This window comes from Mustela nivalis (genome assembly GCF_964662115.1).
Source record: "Mustela nivalis genome assembly, chromosome: 2".
Taxonomy (NCBI): domain Eukaryota; kingdom Metazoa; phylum Chordata; class Mammalia; order Carnivora; family Mustelidae; genus Mustela; species Mustela nivalis.
In genome coordinates this window covers 162,536,332-162,563,229 of record NC_139021.1, presented here as the reverse complement: position 1 = coordinate 162,563,229, position 26,898 = coordinate 162,536,332, and the positions used below count along the sequence as shown (strand labels likewise).

General features: G+C 36.0%; 1 protein-coding gene across 2 annotated transcripts in view; it reads right to left on the bottom strand.

The window, feature by feature from the left end:
* The window catches only part of SLK (STE20 like kinase), a 62,796-nt gene that overhangs the window by 6,000 nt on the left and 29,898 nt on the right, over positions 1-26,898 (bottom strand). Inside the window, exons 5-18 of one of the 2 annotated variants that reach the window (XM_082722602.1) lie at positions 26,737-26,809; positions 26,373-26,567; positions 25,450-25,531; positions 23,933-24,061; positions 22,229-23,599; positions 20,181-20,311; positions 19,835-19,958; positions 16,332-16,511; positions 13,854-13,946; positions 5,910-6,039; positions 5,104-5,228; positions 3,966-4,154; positions 3,288-3,413; positions 2,280-2,393 (exon numbers count right to left, since the gene is read on the bottom strand). In XM_082722602.1, the coding sequence (XP_082578728.1) occupies positions 2,280-2,393; positions 3,288-3,413; positions 3,966-4,154; positions 5,104-5,228; positions 5,910-6,039; positions 13,854-13,946; positions 16,332-16,511; positions 19,835-19,958; positions 20,181-20,311; positions 22,229-23,599; positions 23,933-24,061; positions 25,450-25,531; positions 26,373-26,567; positions 26,737-26,809 (3,062 nt within the window). The remainder of the gene's footprint in view (positions 1-2,279; positions 2,394-3,287; positions 3,414-3,965; positions 4,155-5,103; positions 5,229-5,909; positions 6,040-13,853; positions 13,947-16,331; positions 16,512-19,834; positions 19,959-20,180; positions 20,312-22,228; positions 23,600-23,932; positions 24,062-25,449; positions 25,532-26,372; positions 26,568-26,736; positions 26,810-26,898) is intronic. The other variant, XM_082722603.1, reaches the window with a different exon arrangement.

Genomic DNA, 26,898 nt, shown 5'->3' with positions numbered 1-26,898 from the left:
GAAATGAAACATCTAGGTGGAAAAGGAGTGCTTAGAGCATGAACCAATAGTAACAAACAAGAAACAGTAACAGCAGTGGCAACTACTTATCCAGCCCTGACCACAGCTCAGGTATGTGTGCACAGAACATGTACCACTTCTTTTGGGTCTTAACAATCCCAATTATGGACCCAGTGTCATCTTTGTTTTATAAATGAGTAAAACGGGGTGCAGGAATGTTAAGTGACAAAATTACTCATGTCATCACTGAGATCTGAACCCAGATCTATAGGACTTCAGAATTTGTACTTTATACAATCCCCACTATACAGGTCCTGGGACTGTCCTTAAATATGCAGCAGATGAAGCCATGACTAGGCACAGGATCTTCAAGGGTGTAAAGCTGTGAGATGTCTAGACAAAGAAAAAGTGATAAAGAGCACAAAGAAGTTAGGTCATAAAAGTCGGACGAGAAAAGAATTTTTTTTTTTAAAGATTTATTTATTTGAGAGAGAGAGAGAGGGGAAGAGCACAAGCGGGGGAGGGGCAGAGGGAGAAGAAGAGTCCCCAATGAGGGCAGAGCCCAATGTGGGGCTTGATCCCAGGACCCCACGATCATGACCTGAGCCGAAGGCAGATGCTTAACTGACTGAGCCACCTAGGCGTCCTGAGAAGAGAATTTTAAGAAACAAGATTTCTAATGACAACAGTGAGATAATACCATAGGATTTGGCTCTTAGCATGTCTACTGTCAACGAGTTCAACTGGGGAGTCTGAGGTGAAAGCTAGACTACAGAAAGTTAAAGAAACTGGAAAAAATGGGGGCACCTGGGTGGCTCAGTGGGTTAAAGCCTCTACCTTCGGCTCAGGTCATGATCCCGGGGTCCTGGGATTGAGCCCCGCACTGGACGCTCTGCTCAGCAGGGAGCCTGCTTCCCCCCCTCTCTCTGCCTACTTGTGATCTCTGTCTGTCAAATAAATAAATAAAATCTTTAAGGAAAAAACAAACAACGCCCAACTGCACCTTTCAAATTCCAATCCGAATGAATGTATTACCTATTAAAAATTTTAATTTAAAATTTAATAAATAAAAATTTATTTAAAAATTTAATACATTTTTTTAAAAATTTTTTTAATTTAATTTAAATTAAAATTTTAAAAATTAAAATTTAAAAATTTAATAAATAAACCTTAAATTAGGGGTGCCTGGGTGGCTCAGTGGGTTAAGCCTCTGCTTTCAGCTCAGGTCATGATCCCAGGGTCCTGGGATTGAGCCCCGCATCGGGCTCTCTGCTCAGCAGGGAGCCTGCTTCCTCTTCTCTCTCTGCCTGCCTCTCTGCCTACTTGTGATTTCTGTCTGTCAAATATAGAAATAAAATCTTTTTAAAAAACAAACAAATAAATAAATAAACCTTAAGTTAAAAAGCCCCATTAATAAGTGAGTTGGTCACTTCACTTCTTCTAGAAACATTTAGCCCACAGTAAGTGCTAAATGCAGATTTTTCTTGACAGATTGACTGATTAACTGGATAAACGGAAGAAAGGAATAGCTGAAAGCTATAGCAGGCAGGAAAGCCAAGAGAAAACAAAGGTTTGAGTTTGAGAGTTAGCAAAGGGAGAAGATCACATAGTTATAGAAAAAAATGAGTTGAAGAGGTTGACCAATCAGGCCAGTCCAACAGGGAGTCAAAAAGGAAGTACAAAATGGTAAGATGGCTGATAGCTAGATGGGGGAAGGGGAGCCTTTCCTATTTTACTAGATCGTGAATTTACCATCACACGAGGGCCCTGTAATTTGGCTCCTGTCAACTTGTCCAGACTAAGCTACCCTCACTTTCTTCCTTCTCTCCCTCCTTAATGCCTACACACAGGCACACTCCCCCAGCGCCCCAACGGCAGGGAGCGACTTATGATTCCACATCCTTTTCACCCATTCACTTCTCTGTACTTACACTGCCCATCACACCCCAACCTGTCTGTATGCCTAGCAAGCTCTTACTCACCCTGAAGTCTCACTTGGCTTATAAGGCATCTTCTCTGTAAAGCCTCCCTAACTTCCCAGGAAGACTGAAGTACTCCTTGTCCTTGGCCTCAACACTGTGCTCCTATCTCCTGTGCTCACCTCCCTCACAGCAATGATCCTACTGAACTGTAATTGCTTGTCACTACATTCTGAACATTTGCGGGGAAAGGGACTGGGTCTCTTTATCTCCTGTCCCTGACATATATTAAACAGCTAATAACTGGGTGGATAAATGGACGAACACAAACACATTTTATCTAAAGCTTTAAAAAATTACCTTTTTCCTGGGTCTCAATTTCTCTCTCCATTCCTTTAATTCTTGGCTGTGTTCCTCATCTAACTCCTTCAGTTTCTGAGTCTCATGCTCAACCAATAGGTGGCATTTTTCATTCTGAAAACAAAATTTGCATTAAAAACTTTCAGATCAACTAAGAAATTTTTTACAAATGTAATTATCTTCAAATAATAAAGCATTTATTAAACATCAAACTATTACTGAGATTCAGGCTCTCCCCTGAAAACCAAAGGCTAAGAACTATGAAATGAGTCATAGCTTCATTTCTGCAAGTTTATAAGCTAGAGCTATTATTTACCATATGAAAAGAACTTAAACAGAATTAGTTTGATCCTGTTTCTTCTAAGAAGGTTTGCTCATAAAACTGACAACTTAAGGGCATCTTATATGGATTTTACCCACTGTTACCAGAATGTGGGATTAGGAACTATTCTGCTCTAGTAAATTAAGCAAATATGTGGAGTATCCATAAAGTACACACTATTCTGAAATTTTAAACATTTTAGGCTACATATTCCATGCAAGGCCCCAAAACAGTCCCCCTAAAGTAACCTTTAAATTTCTTAGGGGAAAAATTCTCATTTCTTTAGTTTATCATTTTCAAACACCTAGAAGAAAACGATCTATTTCTCCCTAAATGAAATTTTAAATTCAGAATCTGATAACAAAACCACCTATCTCATTTTGAAAACTTGGTTCAGTTTCTCTGCAAAATAAACTAAAATTACTCAGTACTGTTTTTGAAAGACTTAACTTCTTAGGTTATAACGTAGCCTCAGGTTTATATTAATCATGTTACATAAGAGCTAAGTAAGTGCCGACGATACTAACCTGTTCTTTATTTGGGTCTATACAGAAAACAAAACCTCTCAATCCCAGCATTTTCGTGAGGAAAGCATACTCTATTTTGGTCAGCTACCGTTTTGTCCAGACCAGCCACTTGTGCTGCCCCGTCCCCACCAGCTCAGTTTCCATGCTCCTGTTTCTGACCTGCAGCTGATGCAGCTCCCGGACATTGGCTTCACACTGCAGCTGAAGATCCCGCATTTGATTTTCATGTTTTTGGTGCTGAGCCATTCTCTCATTTTTCTGCCTCTTTTCTTCTTGAGCAGCAAACTATAAATAAGAAAAATGGTTAACAAGCAATGTAATTTCTTCATCTTCCAAAGGAGTAATTAAGGAATTTAACAAGATTTAAAGTACAAATAAACTAAAGTTGCAAGTAATAATAATATGCTGTAACCTGAGCTGGAGTCTACATTATGGCTTTGGTGGGGAGAGGGGGTGCTTCTGATTAAAACCTTATCCTATCTGCTTAGCGACCTCAGTTCATTTGTGTGTGGGACCCATGACTACAGAAGCAAACTGAGCTCTATGTTTTAACTTCAAAAGTTGTCCAAGTCACCTAATTCGCAAGACGGGTCTTAGGACCAGCCTACCCCAAGATCTGGTGTGGGGCACGGGACAGAGGGCTTTGCCCTCTGTGGCCACCAGTGTAGGAAAACTAAGTTGGTATATGCCACATATCTAGCCCCAACTCATAAAGCCAAAGAGAACATCAACAAGCCCGAGGTGGCTCGAAATGTTTACAACATAATTACGTGACACTTCTAAAGGACACTCAATTTTTTTAAATCTAAAAAAGAGGAGAGTAACTGGCTTATTTACCTGTTTAATTTTGTCACGGTCCTGATCTGGTGTGGCTGTTGGGTTAATTCTCAAGCTTTTCTTAAACATGGCCATTCGAGTCTTGGCTTCACTGCGCTGAATCTTAGGCAGTCTTGCTCTTTCTTGAGTCTGTCTGTTTTTTAATTCCTCAATAAGTCGTTGATTATAACGCTGCATTTGTTCTGTTTCCTAAGAAAGTATCAAACAGAATCCTGTGATGTAGATATAACTCAATACTCAATACCCACATGTATGCTCAAACATGTCATTTTGTTGTTTCTCAAAATTGCTCTTTCCTTTGTTGCATTATCAACCAGCAAGCTTTCACTCAAAATATAATTTATAATAAAAATAAAACTTTTGGTAATAACAATCTTTTTTTTTTTAGATTTATCTACCTATATTAGAGACAGAGAGAGCATAAGCAGGAAGGGCAGAGGGAGAGGGAGGAAGAATCTCAAGCAAACTCCATGCTAAGTACAGGAGCCTGACATGTGGCTTGATCCCACAAACCCAAGATCACGACCTGACTGCAACCAAGTTGGGGGACCCAACCAACCTGTGCCACCCGGGGGGCCCCGCATGAGTCTTATATTGAAATTCTTTTACTAAGTCAGGGAGCCTACATTTTTAAGATACTTGGACCATAAATGGAGCCACAAAAGCTACCTTTGAGACAGGAAGATTATAATGTAGAAGAGGACTTAAAGCACTGTACTAGTCACCTTCCATGAAATTCAGAAAGAAGTTTGCGATCATGATAAGACACGATTAATTATTTAAACCTCACCAAATACATTTTAGGATTAAAAAAAAGAAAGAAATCTAAAATTCATTCTCTAAGTAGAAGTTCCAGAAAAAATTCTGTAAACTTTAAAAAGTAAACTTTTATTTTTTTTTTAAATATTTTATTTATTTATGAGATAGGTAGAGAGAGGGAGAGCAGAGAGCACAAGCAGGGAGATGGCGAGAGAGACAGAAAGAGAGGCAGAAGCAGACGCCCCACTGAGAAGGGAGCCTGCCACACAGGGCTTGATCTACAGACCCTGGGATCATGACCTGAGCCAAAGGCAGACACTTAACCCACTGAAGCCACCCAGGTGCCCCTAAAAAGTAAACCAATTTTCCTTTCATTAACCTTCTCATGGCGCTTAAGTAGCTGATGTCTTTGCATGAAATACTGATCTTTAAGTTGCTGTTTAAGCAGCTGGTGTTTTTCTTGTAAGTGTCGTTCTTCAAGCTCCCAAATTGCAGCTTCTCGAGCTAGAAGAAGAAAGCAATTTTCAAAATGTCACTTTGTTCTTTTTACACATGTACTTTGGTCTTCATTTTTATATTTACATAAAAGTGTTCTATAAATACTAACTTAAACACACAATGACATTCTGAACTAAAAATGAAAGATTACCAGAGTACAGGTAATACCCCTTACCATTCTGTTCTCATGTCCTATAAACAGAGAATGTCCCATCACTAACACCAAAATTCCTTTTAATCACCTTAATGAGAAACTTTAAAATATCAGCTTTTTATTAAAGCAAGTAAGTGCTTAAAATTCCATTCCATTATGTAGCCATTAAGTATACCAACAATCCTAAGTCATAACAAGTATCCAAAACTATTCAGGTAAAGTTCTAGCATGATCTGAACAAAAAGATGTTTTAAGGATAAATGCTTGCTGTTTACTTCTCTTATCATAAAGGCAATTATTCCATGTCTTACAGTACATAACTTTATAAAAAATTTTAAAATTTAAAATTCTTAAAATTTAACATAGTTTTTCCTCCTATTAACCTCAATTTTCTTTATCTTTCACCACTTGAAGAAGAGCAATCAAATAATTTCCAATTATTTGATATAATGGATATGAGATATATCCACACACCAGAGCCATGTCTTCAGGTATCATTTTGCAACATGCATATGCTGTGTAATTTCATATACCTCTCATGAGTTGCTGTTTGTTATTCAGGCACTCTCTTTCAATATTGGCTAGCTCTGCCTTCTGCTGCTGGATGATCTTTTTCAGAGAGCCATCTAATTCTTGTTGTTGCTTCTGAACAAATTCCTGTTCCTATTAGACACAGTTAACCATCAGTTAATAAGCATCTACTGAGTGAAACATCCATTTATCTATATGACTATATTAGTGATTTCTAAGCCAAGTTTCTCAAGTTAACTGGATTTAAAATTCACCAATTATATAGCATATATAATATTAATGTATTAGTCACTCAATTCAAGCCCAGAGGAAAAGTACTAGAATAGAAAATATTCTAAACTCACTATTAAAAATAATACACACAGGCACCCTCTCAGGTCCCCTCCCTCTTCAGGAGCTTTGCAGTATCACTCAATAACCCTTACTAAACTCTCAATAAACTTTGTTTTGCTGCCCACCAGAGGGGGGAAAAATACATACAAAAGAGATCTGTAATTCACTCATAATTAAAATGCCCTATTACATGACAGCTTTAAGAAAAAAACAATTCAGAGCTTCAAAACTGACTGTTCGTTACACTATGGTGTGGACACAACAAGAATAAACAAGAAATGCCTTTTAGGAAAAAGAGAATAAAGAGCAAATAAGTAAAACACATATCAGAATTTTAAATATCTCTATTTTTCCAAGAAATAGAGTTAGGGAGAAATACCATGACTACACTAACAGAGAAAGACCGCTTCTATATCTACAGTAGTTGCCTAAAAGAAACAACAGTTTGTAGAAAATGAGAAACAGTACATTGCTAGAGAAAAGTGAACTAAGAAGAGTAAAGTGAGTTAAGTTTTATAAATATATATATACAAAATTCCTGATAATCAGAGCATTCTACCAGCATGTTGGGGATTCACTCATTCATTCAACAGATATTTACTGAGTATATACTATTTCGCCCAAGTGCCAAATTTATGCTTTAAAAAAAAAAAGGAAAATGTTAAAGTGAATGTTTAAGAAAAGGAAATGTTAAAGTGACTTTTGGTCTTTGTGCTAGATCACACATTTACAGAAGGAAGAAATACTATCCAAAATGAAGAAACATAAGGTTTGCCAGTAAATGTTCAGCTCTCCATCCCTCTTTTGGCAGTTACAGCAGTCTGTGACTAGAAAAGGGATATTCTGATAAATTTGAGTGTGGATTTAGAAATTTAGGACTGAAGCAGCACTCTACCGAAAATCCCTCCCCTTGCACATCCTAGAGAAGATAAAGCCCCAAGATCCATGTGGGTCTATTCTTTATGCATTGGACAGAGTCTGACAGGGTCAGATCACTACCAGCCTCGTCTTCAATACATGAGGAGTGAGTCTAGCAGTGTTCCTCAAGGTGTCTGCTTTACTACTATGTCTTTGGAGGCAAGAACTAGGTTGTACCATTCGTGACGTCCTGTTAAAATCATACAGAGTAATAAATAAATACTACTCTCTCATCTGTGTCAAAATTTGTACTTTAGCATAATTACAAATACACACTAGCAGAAAGACTAACGAACTGCCTCTATAAAATACAACTGTGAATAGACTATAGTCACCTACAACACTTTATCACAGAAAAATATCCACAATATTTAATTTCAACTATTTAGAATAAGGCCTTTTGAGTTTTAAAGAGATGCAAAATCTCCATGCCTATCTTTTAAGCAATTATAACAAAGAAAGTTGTTTAAGCTTTACATTTCCCAACAATAAATATCACCTATAATAAAAATTACATTGTTCCTCTAATTTCATTGTAAAATTTCTGAATGTAAACTTGTATAATAAAAATATAATCTGTAGCTATATCAAAGGGTTTTTTTTTTGTTCAACATTTGTACCATTCATTTGCATAAAGGACTTTTAAAATATATCTGTGCAGACAGAAACAATGGGCTCAGTATTTAATTACTCTAGATATATACATTACATGTAGACTCAAATCAAATGCAAAAGTTTAAGATGGGGCCGAACTAATATTTATGCGAAAATTAGAAGAGTAAATATAAGCCAGTGCCACTAAAAAAGTGAATGCAATTCCTTGTCAATTCAATTTTTGGTTATATTACTGTAGTATAGTTATGTCTAGATTAAGCAAGATGAGAGTTCAGTTCAAAGAAAAACTTTACAAAGTACTTAGTAAATGTTGGACACTGTACTAGTTATGGGGTTACTAAAATTAAAAAAAGACAATATTGCCTTTAAGGAGCTTCTACTCTAGTGGTTACAAATTGGTTTCGTCTGTGTATACAGAGAGCAGTGGGCCCCTTCCCTGGTATCGCATTTTCAAAAGTTAAACGTAAACCACAGAAAACTGAAAGGTAGGATACAGGGTCTGGAAAGCATGACATACAATGAATGAAAGGAGGAACTACAAAAGTATGTCCTGAAACAGCTAATACATAAGGAGAAAAGAAAAGCTAAGACTGTTATATAGGAGGTGGCAGAATTAGCATTGTGGTTAGAACTGCTCCAGAAGATAAAACAACGATTAACAGGTAAGATAGGCTATGTATGCAAGTGCTTCTGATCACAAGAGTTAGCAAAGACATCAGTTGCCTTACAGAGTTACAGACTTAAATAATTAAGCAGAATCTGGATAATTACATAGTCAAGAATACTGTGCAAATAATTTTCTTTCTCTTGCTCTCTTTCTTTCCTTCACTTATTTATTTATTTATTCGTTTTAAGTAATCTCTACAGCTAACGTGGGGCTCAAATTCACGACCCCAAGATCAAGAGTTACACGCTCTTTCAACTGAGCCAGCCAGGTGACTCAAATAATTTTCTATATTAAAGCTAAAATTTGAGGGGTGCCCAGGTGGCTCAGTGTGTTAAGCCTCTGCCTTCAGCTCAGGTCATGGTCTCAGGGTCCTGGGATCGAGCCCCACATCGGGCTCTCTGCTCAGCGGGGAGCCTGCTTCCCCCTCTCTCTCTGCCTGCCTCTCCGCCTACTTGTGATCTCTGTCAAATAAATAAATAAAATGTTTAAAAAAAAAAAAAAAGCTAAAATTTGGGATACCTGGGTGCCTCAGTCATTAAGCCTCAGCCTTGGGCCTGCTTCTCCCTCTCCCTCTGCCAGCCACTCTGCCTGCTTATTCTCTCTCTCTGTCAAATAAATAAATAAAATCTTTTTTTTTAAGATTTTTTTTATTCACTTGTTAGACAAAGATCACAAGTAGGTAGACAAGCAGGCAGAGAGAGAGAGGAGGACGCAGGCTCCCTGATGAGCAAACAGCCCGATGTGGGACTCGATCCCAGGACCGAGATCTCGACCTGAGCTGAAGGCAGAGGCTTAACCCACTGAGCCACCCAAGTGCTCCTCTCTCTGTCAAATAAGTAAATAAAATCTTAAAAAAAAAAAAAAAGCTAAAATTTACCTGAAATGTCCAGGTCCCTCACATACTAATTCATATATTTTATTACCTCAAAAGAAATGAAACTTTATTTTTATTTTTTTAGATTTATTTATTTATTTATTTATTTTGACAAAAAGAAACACAGCAAGAGAAGGAAGACAAGCAGGGGGAGTGTGAGAGGGAGAACAGGCTTCCCATGGAGCAGGGAGCCTGATGTGGAGCTTGATCCCAGGACCCTGGGATCATGACCAGAGCCGAAGGCAGACACTTAACGACTAAGTCACCCAGGCGCCCCATGAAATGAAACTTTAATATTATTGAGCTTTCATTAAATTTTCTAAATTTCCTAAATTTCATTAAATTTCCTAATAAAAGTATAGTATATTCATGTTAGAATTTTTCATCAGAAATTACTCTCAGGATCTAAAAGAAAAGGGATCTTACATTCCAAAAAGATTGAACAAATTACATCTACCTTAAAAAAAAGATGTGAATTGATCACTAAAAGTAACAAATAATTTTAACTGAATGAACACATAAACTATAAAATGAATGCCCTTTCAAAGTACAAGTTTAAATGCTGATAAGAAATTTTATCATATTAATCAGATAACTATTAATATTAAAAGTACAACTTTGGGTTCTAGAAAACTGTAGGAAAGGGTTATGATATATTGGGCTATTTGTACAGAATTTGATCCTAACTCAAAAGAAAAGCTAAAAATGGTAATGATCAGAAAAGTGATCGTAATTCAAAATTTCTCCTTCTCGTTAAAAAAAAAATTAATGTTTTGCCTACCCTTTAGATAACTATAGAGCCCAGTAGTTGCCAATAAAAAGAAGAAAAAGTCTAATTTCAGGAGAGGGGAAGGGGGGGTTGAAATCAAGCTGTATTCTATCTACTCCAGTTGTGTATAACAAATATCACAAACAAAAATTACAGAGTTAAATGAGCTAGTCACTTCCCTATAGAAACTGTGAGAAAGAATACAGCCTGGAATTCCAGACTTAATTTAAAACTACAGCAAGGAGAACAGAAACTATTCATTATGGACAATTTGAATAGTGAAAACTAGAGTTAAATGGAACTTCAATCACCAATTTTAATATGGCTTTTCTGACCATATCCATAATTAAAACATATATGTAAACATAAATGCAATCAAAATGTCACTTCACACAAAGATAAAAATCTACTCACAGCATTCAATTTCTCACATGTGCAAAGCTTATAAAATACTACTGGGAAGGTATTTCTTGAAAAAGATGAAAATCTCAAAATTTGTGGTGAGGGTAGACAGAAAAATGAACACTATTATAAGTGTTCCAATTCCAGCTCTACCATTAATGTCTTTTCTGACTTTAAACAGACCACTTAGTCTTCTGTGCCTTGATTTCCTTATCTGTAAAATGGATACACTCCATCCCCATATTAGGGCGGTGGCAGTGAGAATCAAATGTGGAAACTCTTTCAAGAATACTGCACTATAAAGTTTGTTTCAGGTTATTACTATTATTGTCATTACTGACATTATCATCTATCAGTCTTCTAGATCTTAACAAATGAAGCGAACAATGAAAAGGCACATGTGAGCTGAAGAAAAAGCAGATAAAACAAGAGAAGGCATCCTCCCACAGACACGTGGGACTTACGTCCTGCAACTGGGCCTTGAAGACTGCACAAGATGACAACTGAAAAGACTGAATCATGACCTGAGCAACACCCTGTGGATCAGAATACAATGCACCTCCCAGGTGAGAACATAGCTGATGACTTTTTGTAAATGGAAAGAATAATCACACAAATGTTGAGTTTCAGGAGGTGTAAAACAACTTACTTAACAGACAGTTCTCTTTCTCATCTGTAAAAGGAAGGTTTGGAACTAGATGAGTGGTTTCTGAACTCTAGTTTGTATTGTTGTTTCTTAAACCAGTCAAATCCTCTTTTAAAAAATATACCATAAAATGTATGAAACAGATGAAACGGTGCTGTGTTACATGAAGCGGAAGCAGGGATCCAGAGCTCCACAGTCCTCTCTTTTTGAAGGATCCTCGAGGTGCTTCTTCCAAAACTCAAGAGCTCCTGGGAGTAGTTTAAAAACCACTGAACTAGATGATCAAATACATCTGGCTTCATGACTGTATAACTATGATTCACAAATTCTAAGAAAATTTAAAATAGACTCTGCAAAGTTATTGTTTTAGCACCTTCATGAAAAGCAGCAGCAAAGGGGAAATATTTTTAAATTTGTTAGATTGCTAAATTCTTCATTAAATTTACAAAAAGAATTTCACTATTGCTTTCAGCTTTAGTTGAAAATAGGCTAGCGTCCAAAATTTTATGAAAAATCACCAACAAAGGTTTAGTAAACAAAGAATCACCTAACTCCTTCAACACCAAATTCTCAATTTCAACTCTAGCATCTGAAATGTTAACCTTTTGGAATTTAAAAAGTCTATACTCCTATAGGAGGGAAATCATATTGTTCTTGTTTGAAATCTAAATTAAATGTGTGGCAAGCAAGGACTTCCTCTTCAGCTACCCGCACATGACCAATGACCACTGGACTAAGCTGACAGGAGTTTAGATTAGACACAGAAATACCAGCTTAGACAGGAGAAGCAGTACCGTGTGGTGGTTCACATGTGCTCTCATTTCCTCCCCTGCAGAACAGAGGAGTAGTGAGAGTAACCACCTCATATGTTGTGACTTCAGTAAGTTCATGCAGGTGAAGTACTTAGAATAGTGCTTGACACATAGTAAATGCTGTGCTTGCTATTATCACTTTTTAAAAAGATTTTATTTATTTGACAGAGAGAGTGCGGGAGAGGGAGAAGCAGACTCCCTGCTGAGCAGGGGGCCCAACACAGGGCTCAATCCCAGGACCCTGAGATAAAGACCTGAGCCAAAGGCAGAGGATTAACCAACTGAGCCTCCCAAGAACCCCTTACTTTAACTAGTAATTCCCACACTAAGCTAAGACAAAATATTTCACTGGCTCAAATAAAAAAAATTTTTTTAAAGCATCAAATTTATTAAAATAGGCTAGTTTTGTTAAAATTTTAAATTCCAAAATATCTTCCTTATTTTTCATGGTGTTAAAATATTCCCTCTTTTAAAATGATGGTGACAAGTAAACAGCAGTTTCAAACACCCTTCTCAAAATAAAATAAAATAAAAATATCCTTCTGGGGCGCCTAGGTGCCTCAGTCATTAAGCATCAGCCTTGAGCTCAGGTCATGAGCCCAGGGTCCTGGGATGGAGCCCCACATCAGGATCCCTGCTCAGTGGGAAGCCTGCTTCTCCCTCTTCCACTCACCCTGCTTGTATCCCCTCTCTCGCTGTCTCTTTCAAATAAATAAATAAAATCTTAAAAACAAAAATCTGGGGCACCCGGATGGCTCAGTGGGTTAAAACCTCTGCTTTCGGCTTAGGTCATGATCCCAGGGTCCTGGGATCGAGCCCCGCATCGGGCTCTCCACTGGGTGGAAAGCCTGCTTCCCCCTCTCTCTCTGCCTGCCTCTCTGCCTACTTGTGATCTCTGTCTGTCAAATAAATAAAAAAAATCTTAAAAAAAAAAATCCTTCTGGGCAAAAAGAGAAGATTTTTAAATGTCATTCCATTTGTTATGGTCCCCAGTGGTTTTTGTTTCTTCTATCTTTATTCACAGGTCTGTAAAAGTTTGGGAAACACTTTTTAAATCACATAAAACCACATTCCACATTAAAATGATAATGGAAAACAGTCATTAATATATAATCCATGTCTCTTCTTCCTTCAACTGATATGTAACTACAAATTGACCTCACTTCTCTCTTTGCTTCCAGGCTGAGCGTAAACTTAAAGAAAAAACAATTCCTAGTAAAAAAAAGACCTTATAGAGTCATGTGACAGAATTCTAAAAAAATCTGTTTAAAATACTATCTTGTTTAGTTTTGTAAATAATTCACCCTTCTTTGTAGGCCCAGCCTTACCATAGAATCAAGTTTATACAGGCAGTATATTTTAACTGCTCGATTCTGAATCAAAAAGAAAAACATACTTAATATTCAAAATCTGGTTTTAAATTATGTTGTTGAGTTTAATAGTAATAAATATCAGATCTCCATTTAACATTACCATTCACCCTGTTCTTTTAACTTCCAACTTTATAAAATAATGGTCTTTTAAAGAGGCATTCTTTTCATATGCACAAAGCCTGTAGACTAATCCTCTATATTTTGTCATAAAAATCTGCTAGCAAATACTGACTACTTAAAAATATAAGCTTCCATCACAATTATAATAAGAATACAATGGATTACACATTAACATACTTGTTTAATTCATTTGGAGTCAGCTTTCCAAACATTCCACTTAATTTCTTATTAGCAACATTTAAATGTCATTAGTGTGATTTTAGTTCTATATTAAGAATGCTCTGGGAACTTTTGTATGAGCAGAAGTCAACATCATATAATAAGTAAAGCAGGAGTTTGCCCTTTCAACCATGGTTTACTGAGCTGCGAGAATAATACTGCTTTCTGTTTTTAGTAGCATTAAGCTGCTGCTGTTACCTGAGCATGCTGGCTTTGTGCAAGCTCCTCTTTCCTGCGTTTCATGAGCTCTTTTCTCAGCTCTTTGGGTGCTTTCTCCACTTCATTTATAACCTACAGTGTATAAGCATGCAGGAGGTGGGGAAATAATACTTTCTCCACAGCAAGCATTTATGTGAGCAGACAAGCTACAAGCCAAAGATTAAAGCTGTTAAAAAGTTCAACATGCAATAACATAGGTGTTAGTTCGGTGAAAAAGAATGAAAGGATAGAACATGCTTAATCTCAGTGCAGAAAGGGCCATCACACCACATAAAGGTTAATCAGATGCTTAATTATCCCTACATATTATTCTCTCTTAAAAATCCAAAACAATCAGTAAAGGATTATCAGCACCATTGATTCTGAACTAAAGATGATAAACTCAACTGACCTTCTTGGAAGATCATAAAACTATAAACATATCTATTGACGTCGTTTGAAATGTTGAAAATAAGCAAAGTTAATGCCACTTATGAAAGTGCAAAATTTCATAATTGGCTTGATAAAACCAAGGAAATAACTCTAAATTAAATTCATTTAATGAGTCCAAAAAAACAAAAAACAAAAGAAGAAATAAATGGACTATGTTTTCCTTTTTCAGAAAACACACCATTTTATACATGGTGCAATAAAAATGAACGTATTTGATAACTTTGTGTTGTATTAGAATAATATTCTCCTTTGCTGACAATTTAAGCCAGATTTAGTTGTCAATGTCAGTATTATAAGCACTCACAAAATAAGAGTTTAGTATGCTATGATTTATTACACCAGGTAAAATATATTATAAGATGAAGTATAATTTAAAGTTCCTTCTTTAATCATTTCAAAATCCTAGATATGTATTCCACCTAACAGCAGAACTGTAACCCAACTATGAAAAACAATCATGTGTTTATACAAGTAGAAGCACCAAAAGCAATCAGATTCCAAATCACCACATGCTACTGATGGTCTATGAAAGAGACGGATTTTGATTGAAAAGAGTGTATTTAAAATTCCCCATCAGTAATCCCTCATGAAACCAAATCACCATTAAAAGGAAGAGACTCCCCAAATGCAAGAAATTAGCGATAAGGAAGAAAATACATTAATTATTTAAAATATGCATATCATGATCTCAAACATGTTCACCAGCTAAAAATCTCCAAACCCAAAACAGAGGAAATAACTACAGCCATATATTTAACTATACATTTTTAAAAATTTAATCTGGTATTAAAAAATAACCTCTCAATAAAAACTATTCATAGTTTCAAGAAAACTGACACGGAGCCTCAGTCAAGTCATACATCATGGAATATAGAGAAACCTACATAAAATACTAAGCGGTAAGAAAACTAATTTTTAGAAATGGTAGCTACTTCAAATAAAATTATATACCATTTCACTATTTACCTAAAGAAATTACAGAATGCATAATATTTATTAATATTAGATTCTATGCTTTTAAAAGTAGATCCTCAATATTATATTCAGTTTTATTCATAATTAAATCTCAATGAACCTTAGTATTTTAGAAGTACAACAAAAGTGAATATGCATTTACAGGTTTGGCTGAGATTTTTATTCCAATCCTAATAGAACTAAATCATAATTATTATCCCTGGGGTCTTTTCTATCATGAAAAGGTAAATTCTTCCCCCATACCTCTAGTGTATTAGTACAGGATAAATCATAAAATCACATTTACTAATAGGTAAAACTCTTTTAATTTGGGGAAGAAAAAGACATTAATACAATATATAAATCTTCTTTCTGAATCAGTGACCATCTTTCATAGTAAATAACAGCACAGACTCTTTAACAATATGGAACAGTTTCAGGAAAAATTTAATAATTCACTATAAAGAAACGACTTTACACAGATATTTTCCATATGTGATTCTTATAGTATCTCTCAATTTGATGGACTTATAATTTCAAATTTCAGTGGTACTCAGCTTTTGTTTTGGTACAATGCTAACCAAGAAAAAATAATTCTTCAAGAAAAAGTCTTTAAGTATGAATTAAATATTACAAGTAAATGATAAGATGAACTATTGTTGCCACCTGGAAACACAACATAGTAAGTTTTCTTGAAAGAACCAATTTCTACTATTTTCTACTGTTTTCTTGAAAGAACAATTTCTACTATTACATTAATAAAGGAAAAATGACAGACTGAAAGGAAAATGAACTAGACTTAATTTGAAGACTTGGTTCAAGGTTTAGCTGGACATTTAATGGTAGTTTGTGAACTTGAACAGACCATTAAAAACCTCCTCTACTCCAGTATTTTTGACAGTAAAATGGGAGAACACCTCACCTTCCTACAACCCTACATAATTGTTGGGAAGACCAAAATAAAGAATGAATGACTACTATTTAACTCTCAAGTATCATTCCTAATTCTGTAGTCTTAAGTGTACATTAAAAAAAACAGCTTTTGTAATTAAAAGCAGTAGTTACACTTACCTCCTTCTTTCGGTTCTTTAACATATTCTGAAATTTAGACAACTCTTTCTCCTGTTCTCCTTTAATGCGCTTGGCTTCATCTCGTAAGCGATTTGTGTGCTCTTGTTCTAAACGTTCAATAGTTTGTTTCTGCTGTTTTTCTAGATTCTCAATTTCTTGATCATATTGTCGCTTTTTGCTCTGTAAAACAATGTTGCTCAAGATCATTTAACTTTTCTATCATTCATATTAAACTCCTTATAATGACGATGTTTACTAAGAGTACATACCCAGCATTTAAATTTAGTGATGAAATTTAACAGATCAATGGATAAAGAACATGTGGTATGTATACACAATGGACTATTATGCAGCCATCAAAAAACCCTGAAATCTTGCCATTTGCAAGGATTTGCAACGATGTGGATGGAACTAGAGGGTATTATGCTAAGTGAAATAAGTCAATCGGAGAAAGACAACTATCATATGATCTCACTGATATGAGGAATTTGAGAAACAAGACAGAGAATCATAGGGAAAGGGAGGGGAAAATGAAATAAGACGAAACCAGAGAAGGAGACAAACCATAGGAGACTCTTAATCTCAGGAAACAAACTGAGGGTTGTTGGAGGGAAGGGGGGTGGGAGGGATGGGGTGGCTGGGTGATGATCAGTGGGGAGGGTATGTGCTCTGGTAAGTGCTATGAATTGTGTACGACTGATGAATCACAGACCTGTACCCCTGAAACAAATAATACATTACATGTTAATAAAATTTAAAGAGAAAATTTAGTGATGTGACACAGAACCTTTGCAATATTGAAAAAGCTGAATGTGCTAAAACACGTAAAGGAATTTTTTTAAAAGGCAAGAATTCTCGGGTGCCTGGGTGGCTCAGTGGGCTAAGCATCTGCCTTCAGCTCAGGTCATGTTCCCAGGTCCAGGATCAAGCCCCACATCAGGCTCCCCTGCTCAGCGGCGAGTCTGCATCTCCCTCTCCCTCTGCCCCCCAACTCATGCATGCGTGCTATCGCTCTTCTCTCAAATAAATAAAATCTAAAAAAAAAAATGAGCATTTCTGTTTTTTTCTAACACAGAAAATACTTTTGTCTATTATACAAGAATTAGAATTTTTAAAATTTTTAAACCACCCAAAAGAATATCCAGTTGCTATAAAGTACTAAAGTCAGAAAAATTTCAACATTTATCCAATAAATGTTTCATAAATCAAAGGTATTATCCAAAGTCTATTTTAATAATGTACTATTATTTGTCATATTAAGATTTAGTCTTAAGATTTTTTTTTTAAGATTTTATTGATTTATTTGTGAGAGACAGAGCATGCGCATGAACACAAGCAGGGGAGGAAGACACGAAGAAGCAGACTCCCCACTGAGTGGGAAGCCCAATGAGGGGCTCAATCCCAAGACCCTGAGAACATGACCTGAACTGAAGGCAAACACTTAACTGACTGAGCTACACAGGAGCCTGCCCCCATTAAGAATCTTTTAAAAAGGGTGCCTGGGTGGCTCAGTGGTTAAGCCACTGCCTTCGGCTCAGGTCATGATCTCAGGGTCCTGGGATCGAGTCCCGAATCGGGCTCTCTGCTCAGCAGGGAGCCTGCTTCCCTCTCTCTCTCTCTGCCTGCCTCTCTGTCTACTGTGATCGCTCTCTGTCAAATAAATAAATAAAAATCTTTAAAAAAAAAAAAAAAAGAATCTTTTAAAAAAATATTTTATTTGTTTATTTGACAGAGAGCTAGAGAGAGAGCATAAGAAAGCAGAGTGGCAGGGAGAAGGGGAGAGAGAGAAGCAGGCTCTCTGCTGAGCAGGGAGCCTGATGTGGGGCTCGATCCCAGGACCCTGGAATCATGACCCGAGCCGAAGGCAGCCGCTTAACCAACTGAGCCACCTGGGTGCCCCCCCATTAAGAATCTTAAACATCCTATTTCACTGAGACAAATCTTTTGAAATTATAAATCTGCTCTTTCAACAAAAGATTCCTGCTTATTTAATATTTGAATATTATATAATTTTAGATATAGGTAGAGTTTAATATTTGTAAAGACTATTTAAAAAACAAGTAAAGGAGCTCCTGGGAGGCTATTAACCATCTGACTCTTGATTTCGGCACAGACACAAACTCCGAGTTGTGAAATCAAGCTCCACAACAGGCTCCAGGCTGGGCATGGTGCCTGCTTAAGATTCTTTCTCCCTCTCCCCCTGCCCCTCCCCCCAGCTCTAAAAACTAAAAATAAAAGAAAAAAATAAGTAAAAAGCAAAACATTTTAGAAAATATTTTGGGGGAAAAGAGGTGTAATTTTTATAAGGTTCTTGAAAATAGAATATTGAGTACTGGGCCGCCTGGGTGGTTCAGTGGGTAAAGCCTCTGCCTTCAGCTTAGGTCATGATCTCAGGGTCCTGGGATCAAGCCCTGCATCGGCTCTCTGCTCAGCAGGGGGCCTGCTTTCCCCTTTCTCTGCCTGCCTCTCTGCCTACTTGTGATCTCTGTCAAATAAATAAATAAAGTCTTAAAAAAAAAAATATTGAGTACTATAACAATAGTCAATGAGAATAAAAGTTCATTATTTTCTTAAGAATTGTCAGGTATGGGGGCACCTCGGTGGCTCAGTGGGTTAAAGCCTCTACCTTTGGCTCGGATCATGATCCCAGGGTTCTGGGATCGAGCCCCGCATCGGGCTCTCTGCTCAGCAGGGGGCCTGCTTCCTTCTCTCTCTCTTTCTCTGCCTGCTTGTGATCTCTAACTGTGAAATAAATAAATAAAATCTTAAAAAAAAAAAATTCTCAGGTATGATTCAACAAATGTAATCAACAATGCCGTATTTCACAGAAAACAATCCTTACTACTTATAAGAACAGCAAAAGAACTATATTTAAAACCTTCATTAAGCTAGATGTTTCAATAAATTACCAAAATTTTTTAACACACTACTTATTTCTTTTCCAAGTTTGGAAACAAGGTAAAAATTGAAAGACTCCATGACAATTACCCTTGGCTAGTCAGCACCAATTTCTCTAGGAGTTGTGAATAAGGATATGGAAGCTTAACTGTAGAAGTAGAGAAGTAAGTGTGTTTGAACAAGCCCCAAGTAGTTCTAATACCCAGACAGGCTTGAGGAAAACTATTCTAGACTGCCTTAAAATCTTGGTTCCTAAGTCTGAGAGGTCAAATTTTAACACTGAAAAATTATGCAGAAATAGGCACACCTAAGAACTTTCTAGACCATCCACTGGCTTTATGATTCCAGGTTTTCATGATAAATTTTAAGCAAAGAAAACTGGAAGACACCCATCACAGTGTTAAGTCAGTGACAGGAAGACTGAGATAGAAGATCCTTTCATGCAAAAGGAAAAAAGACATCTAGAACACCAAAGAGATAAAGTCCAGAAATGCTAACAAAGCCAGAGAAAAATCTCATAATCAAAGAACAAGTTCTAAAAGTGGGGTTTTTTTAAAGCACTAAATTTCAGTATTAACAAAATGGTACAAAATCTAAGACTTTACCATCATTTCTTGCTCAAAGCGCCGGAAAATTTGTTCTCGCTGTTGTTGTAGCTTGCTATTGAGCTGTTGTTGAGCTCTCTGCTCTTCTTTTTGAAGGAATCTTAACTCCCGAAGTTCCTGACGTCTGATAAAATTTAACAGCAATAATGGGGAAGATAGCAAAAATTATACCTTTGAAGTAATGCTTTAAAAAAAAAAAAACAACTTTAACAATATTTTCAAATGCCAAAGTAATAAGAATAATACAAAATTAGCCAAGACTTAACTCCTGTTTCTCTATTTCTTCACCCTTTGCAGAGACTGAAGGGAAGTCATAAAACCAGTTTTAATTATGTTCTCTACTCACCTAAGAAACCTCAACTCTTCAGTTTTGGAATCACTATCCGTAACTATCTTTGACGTTGTTACACTCACTTCTACACCATCAACAACAAATTTACGTGTTTTCTTCAATGTTTTCTTTTGTCTTCTTGTTTCCTAAGTGAGATTTTATTTTAGTTAGGCTTTATATGGAAAATACTGGAGACAGAAAACATTTTCTCCTCAACAAAACACAACACAGAGCTGTGAATGTATAATTTTTATGACACCACACTGTAATTAGACACAGGTGGTAAAAAACAATTCACATAAATGACTAATTAGCTAACTTTTACATGTTAATCATTTTTCTTCCTCTTTTAACCTTAAGTTCTCAGATACCTCTGCTTTTCAGTTTTAGAATCACTGAAAAAACACTTAAAAAGGAATGCCTGGGGCTCATCCCTTAAAGAACCTGAATCAACAGGGTGGTGAGAATTTGCATTCTAGAAAGACTCCCCAGGTAATTTTTACACACTGCCAGGACTTGTAATCAAAATCCATTTCATCAGCAACAATAATATCAACAGCTCTCCTCCATCTCAGAAACAGAGATGAACATGTGATTTTAGAGTTACTAGAAAGATAACGCTTCTACTGCCTGAGTTATTGCCTACAATTCTCTATCAAGACCAAATTCCATTCCTCAGTTGGTATCTAGATGCTTTTTAAATCCAAATAGAAATAACAGAAGAATAGCATTCCAAAAAAGATAGTTGGCATACATATAAATACTGAGAGCAAATAATTTTGAAATGGGGAAAGGATTTGAAAGCAGAAGGAGCAAAAAGAGAATATGAAAGTACTTAAATTCAAAATGCCTTAGGATTTTAGTTTGTCTCTAGCACTTTCCAATCATCTTTCTGCAATCTCTTAGTGTTCAATTCTCCAGGTTGCCAGTATACTCATGCTTCTCTTCCTAAGTCCTGGACTATGGAACCCTATCTAGCCAGGCTTCCCCTAAAACTTAAAGTGGGTATGCCACCCTGTAAATCCAAACATCCTATTTTCTTCAGTCCCTACTCAAGTATCTATAATTAATATCACCTTAATTCTCAAAAAAAGTATTCGAATTTTTAAAAAAGGTTATTCAGTTCAAATTAACGGAATTTAACTGAAAACAATCTAGGTAATAAGTGTAATAATTTGGTGCAGAGAGGCAGACTCATCAGTCACACCCTGGAGCCTCTAAGGTCAGTTTCCTAAGTTCTTCCTGCTTTGTACAGTCTTCTCTTCTGCTGTCAACCCAGAGTATTTAAGTGGTCTATGGCTCACCTGTATCAGAATTCCATGGATCTTCTGTTACAAATAATGATTCTTGAGCCCTACCCCAGACCTCCACATAGCTCCCCTTGAAACTCTTTTTTAAAATAATTTATTCATGTTGAGTATACTTGACATATAATAAATAGTATATCAGTTTCAGGTGTACAACATAACAATTCAACATTTGGTAAATGATCACCATTTAACACCATTAAGTCTAATTAATATCCCTAAATCATATATACCCCTGGTAATTCTTAAGCACACTAAGACTGGAGAATGGCTCTAAAAGCTCTAAGTGTTCTGCATTTTAGTTTTTGACTTTTCGTTTATCATAGTGGTTCTCACAGCAGTAGTGATAACTGTGACAGAGGAGGCAACAATGTATGGACCACTGGTAAATCAAGGACTGTTATACTCTAAATGTGCTTCAAAAGTGATCATTCTTTCCTAAATTCTTTCATAGATTAAGGATTCTTCCTAAAATATATCTAAATATGTGCAATAAGAGAACTCAACCACACCAAGTAACTTACAGTGTTTACATCAGGTTTGCAAAAATATGTATTACCAAAAAATTAAAAGATTACATCCAGCATCTCTCTCCTTCATTCTTTTTAGTTGTGATTGCCTTCAGAGGCCTTAAGAGTTTTACAGGGTTGGTACTACACTGATTTAGTGCTGTTTTATTTTCAAAATGTCTGTTTCACCTAAACTGTAAATTGCCAAAATGATGAAAAACCCAAACAAGGACCCACATATACTTACCTGCAAAGATATTGATCCACTGTCTTTAGTTTTGCTAAGGAAGCTGGAGATGGATAAATTCAAGTCAATGCTGCTATTATCAGTAGTGGAACCAGTGCCTGAATCAGTATCATTTTCCTTTTGATTTTCAGATTCTGGAACCAGCATGGTTTCAGTTTTTGATAAAGCACCTATTTCCCCTTTATTTTCTGCATCTTCAGAGTTGATATTAATACTCGGTATTGGAACAGGCTGAGGTTCACTGGGCTGTGAAGACGGAGTCATTTGAGGTTCTGTTTTAATTGGCACTTCACATGGAATTGCTTTTTGCTCTGTATCTATCTGAACAGTGGCTTCATGAGCATCCCGAGTTTCACTTCCTAAAGCCTTGTGGTCTGTATGAGTTATTGCACGTCTGACCTTTCTTTCTTCAGCGCTACTGGACTCAGTAATTTCCTCATCTTCATTTGTCCCAGATTCCTCACTGGTCTTAACTATGTTCTCTAAACTGTTGATTAATTGTTCCTCATCTTTACCTTCCACAGATTTCTGATCTATCTCATTAGTTTCCACTACATCTTTAATAGGAACTTTCTCAGTAACACCAGCCTCGGGACCCTCTGTGGGCTTACTCACTAATTTCTGGTCTACTTCAGTCACTTCTTTCCCATCATTACCCTGAGCATCCTCAGCATTGTTTTCAACTGCCTTCTGAGCAACATCTCCTGCCTCATTCCTTCCTATCAAGTTGCTTGTATCACTAATCACATCTTCTAGAATTTTGTCATCTTTTCCCAATTTCTCTTGGCTGTCTTCCTTTGTAAATGTAACTTCATTTTCAACTGGCTGAATGTCTGCCTCTTTTTCTCCAGTCTCTTGTGAAACTAAATCCATTGTCTGAATAGCAGTATCTTTAGTTTCTTCAGATTTCATAATCTTGTTTTCAAACATCTGTTGTTTTTCCTGATCCCTTTCTTCTTCAGGTTTCAGATTCTGTTCAGTATCTGTTTCTAAAGTTATGTTATTCTCTTTTCCTTCAGTGACTGAATTAATGTCCACTATTCCTTGGTCTTCTGTGTCAGGCAAATTTTCAAGCTTGGGTCTCTTCTCCTCTCTTCCATTTTCCTCGATTACTGTTGTTCTATTACGAAGTTCAGCCATATCTTCTAAGTGAGCATCATTAATATGTTCATTAACACCCTGTGCAGCTTTCACAGGTTCATCAGTGGTGAGATTTTCATTAAGAACTTTGCTGCTAAATTTATCTTCATAAGCATTACGTTCTGTTTTTTCTGAGACAGATTCCAAAATACAAGCATTTTGTGAAAGTTTATCTTCTTCAGAGCTGGCAATACTGAGGTCAGATGAGGCACGCTTACTTGCAGGTATTGGCTAAAAAAGATTTTATACATTTTTAGTGTTAAAACAGAACTTCAAGATGGAGTCCAAAACAATATATATTTTGTATATAGATAAAGGATTTAAACAATACATAATGATTTAATATCTTAATTAAAATTTGATAAAGTTATAAAAATAATTTAAAGAACAAATCTTCAAATATGACAAAAATGGGTAGCAAAAGGCAAACTTGTTAATCTTCACCCCTAAAATTAAAGGTTTTGTACTGCTACCTATCAATTAATCTTTAGACACAGGTGCAATTACACCTCAAAACCTAACTTTAAATATGACCTAAATAACATTTCGTTTCTAAATACTGACCAAAGAGTTTTCTGTTTCCTCATCATCATCTTCCTCTTTGCCATCTTCAACTTCTTCTGTTACTTCAGCCTTTGCCTCTGCAATCAGCTCTCGAATTGGTTTGTTGGAATCAACCGTAACAAAGGGATGCTGTTCAAGCATTAAGAGCATACTTAATAACAGCTGAAACACTTATAAAATTTCAGACACAAAATACACTTATCATTCAGATAATGTTGAATACACATAACTTCAGATAATGTTGCATCTGGGCAAGGAAGGAGGAGAAGGGGATTGAGTAGTAATAGGGCTGCCTGCAACTATGTACTTTCTTAAAAGAATCTGAAGGAAATATGTCAAAAATAATAACATATCTGGGTACATGTACTTTTCTATGTTTGAAATTTCATAATCTAAAATTTTAAAGCAAGCTTCAAATGGATACATTTTTAGCTCTTAAGAAAATAACAATATATATATAAATCCTAGAAAAAGCCTCAATAAAAGAATTACAAAAAGCTTTAGAGTTCTGTTAAAAGTGTCTGCAAATAAGGTCACCTGGGTGGCTCAGTCAGTTAAGAATCTGCCTTCAGCTCAGGTCATGATCCCAGAGTCCTGAGATCCAGTCCTGCACTGGGTTCTTCACTCAGCAAAAGGCCTGCTTCTCCCCCTCCCTCTACCCCTCCCTCGTACCTGCTCATGCCCTTTCTCTCTCAAATAAATATAATCTTAAAAAAAAAAAAAGGTCGGCATATACCTGGTTTTATGACATGGTTCTAATATTCTTCAGAGTAAGAAGACATTTTATTCATTTTTGTACACTCAGCATCACTTAATAGTGCCTGTCACAGACTAAGACCTTCTAAAGTGGGGGTAATAAAATAATAAGAGAAAGTGTGTTCTAGGGATGTACCTGTTGCACAGAGCAAGGCAATTTTTTCTGCTTTTCCTCCGAGATAAACAGATCAACCTAAAACACTAGGATGCAAAAGTAACTCAATCTAACAGTAACAGCCTCAAGATTTGTCATTCTGTTTGTCTACCTGTAATATTATTTAACAAGTTTCTATTTCAGATATTACAAATAGGTCCTCCTATAAAACAAAATGATCCAATCACTTTAACACCATATTTTTAAAACTTAACAGTCAAATATTATTGAATATTTATCCTCACTGTAAGAGATATAAAAAAAATTAATTAGCTCATTACCCCTGCCCCCAAGGGGCTTACTTTCTAGAAACGGGAGAGACAAAGTGGAAAAAACTAACAAAATGGAAATAACTAACAGAATAAAAAAAATACAATTAAACTTAATCAAAAAAGCACAAAAGGAATGACTTGTAAGCTAAATGCCTTTTGGTAATGGCAACACATATGTTTGTAGAGCAAATGTATACTACTACAATGTATTCCAATCTTCCACAGGGAAACTTGAGTAAAAAGAAAATACACTGAATGAATCTGGAATTGTATTCTTCATAACAAGATGTTAAAACAATGACATGATCACTGTCATCATATTTCTCTTCTCTTACCTGCAGTAGCTGAGATGTAGTCCACCTGGAATCCACATTCTTTTCCAAGCATTTCTTTAGAAAGTCCTTAAAATTTGAAGACCTTCAAAATAAAATTTTAACAATGATATTGTTTTATTTTCTTGTTATTAAAATCAAACAAAACTCTAGTAAGTTACAGTTGTGTTTTTTAATGTATGTAATACTATTCAACATAACAAAACTGGTTAATGAGAATACTAAGATTTCATAATAATATTTAAGATGAATATTAAGATATCATTTGTAAATATAAAATTAAATATATATGTATGTAGAGTCATAGTTTCAGACATTATGATATAGTCATATATTCCCACGTATGCCAAAAATCACAGAAACTCTTCTATTAAATTCCACAAATATAAATTAACCACATATATTCCTCACTTTCTTACAGTATAGAAAATACTGTATTATAGGGGCGCCTGGGTGGCTCAGTTGTTAAGCGTCTGCCTTTTGCTCAGGTCCTAATCCCAGGTCCTGGGATAGAGCCCCACAGCTGGGCTTCCTGCTCAGCAGGAAGCTTGCTTCTCCCTCTCGAGGCGTACTCCCCCTGCATGTGTTCCCTCTCTTGCTATGTTTCCCTGTCAAATAAATAAATAAAATCTTAAAAAAAAATACTGTATTATATACAGTTGCTTCATGTAGACCTCAAATCACTGATACTTTCAAATTTATGGAAAAAGTTAGTTATAAGAGTTTGTGTGGTTCTTAAGTCTTAAAAAAAAAAAAAAAAACCCTACCAAAAATCAGTCTTCTACTCATATAGTACCATGTAACTAAACTTAAATACCACGTAACTAAGCTTTGTACCATGTAACGAAACTTAAATATCCTTGAGAAGCTGGGAGAATAAAACATCAAGTTTTGCTTTGTAAAAGGCTTCATTTAGAGTATTTTACCATTTTGATGGCTGTGCTAAGGTAGGGGGCTCTGATTTTGCTATTTTTAGTAGCACTCGCATTGGATTTAATTCATGATGAGGTGGTTCTATCTCAGCCATTTCTATTAAAGTGATACCCAGGGACCAGACATCAGCTTTGTAGTCATAGGGTCTGTCCTTAGATGTTTCACACATGACTACTTCAGGAGCCATCCTATGAAGACAGAGAATTGAAAAGTTAAGATGTTTAATATAAGAATAACAATTGCAAGCCATATAAAAGATAGACAGTATAATCAATTATGTGAGCAAAATTAATGAGTGATAATAGGTGATAAGAGCTTCTGACATAATACTATAAATCCATAAAGCTGAATACATACCAATATGGTGTGCCAATAAAGGAATCTCTTCTTTGAATTGTCCTTGTGTTTTTAGCTGATACTCCGAAATCCGCTAGAAATAAAAGCAATCATACAAAGTATTAATAGTTTTTAGCAAAGCTCACTGTACTTCACATAGGGAAAAGCATTTCAAGTCTTTAA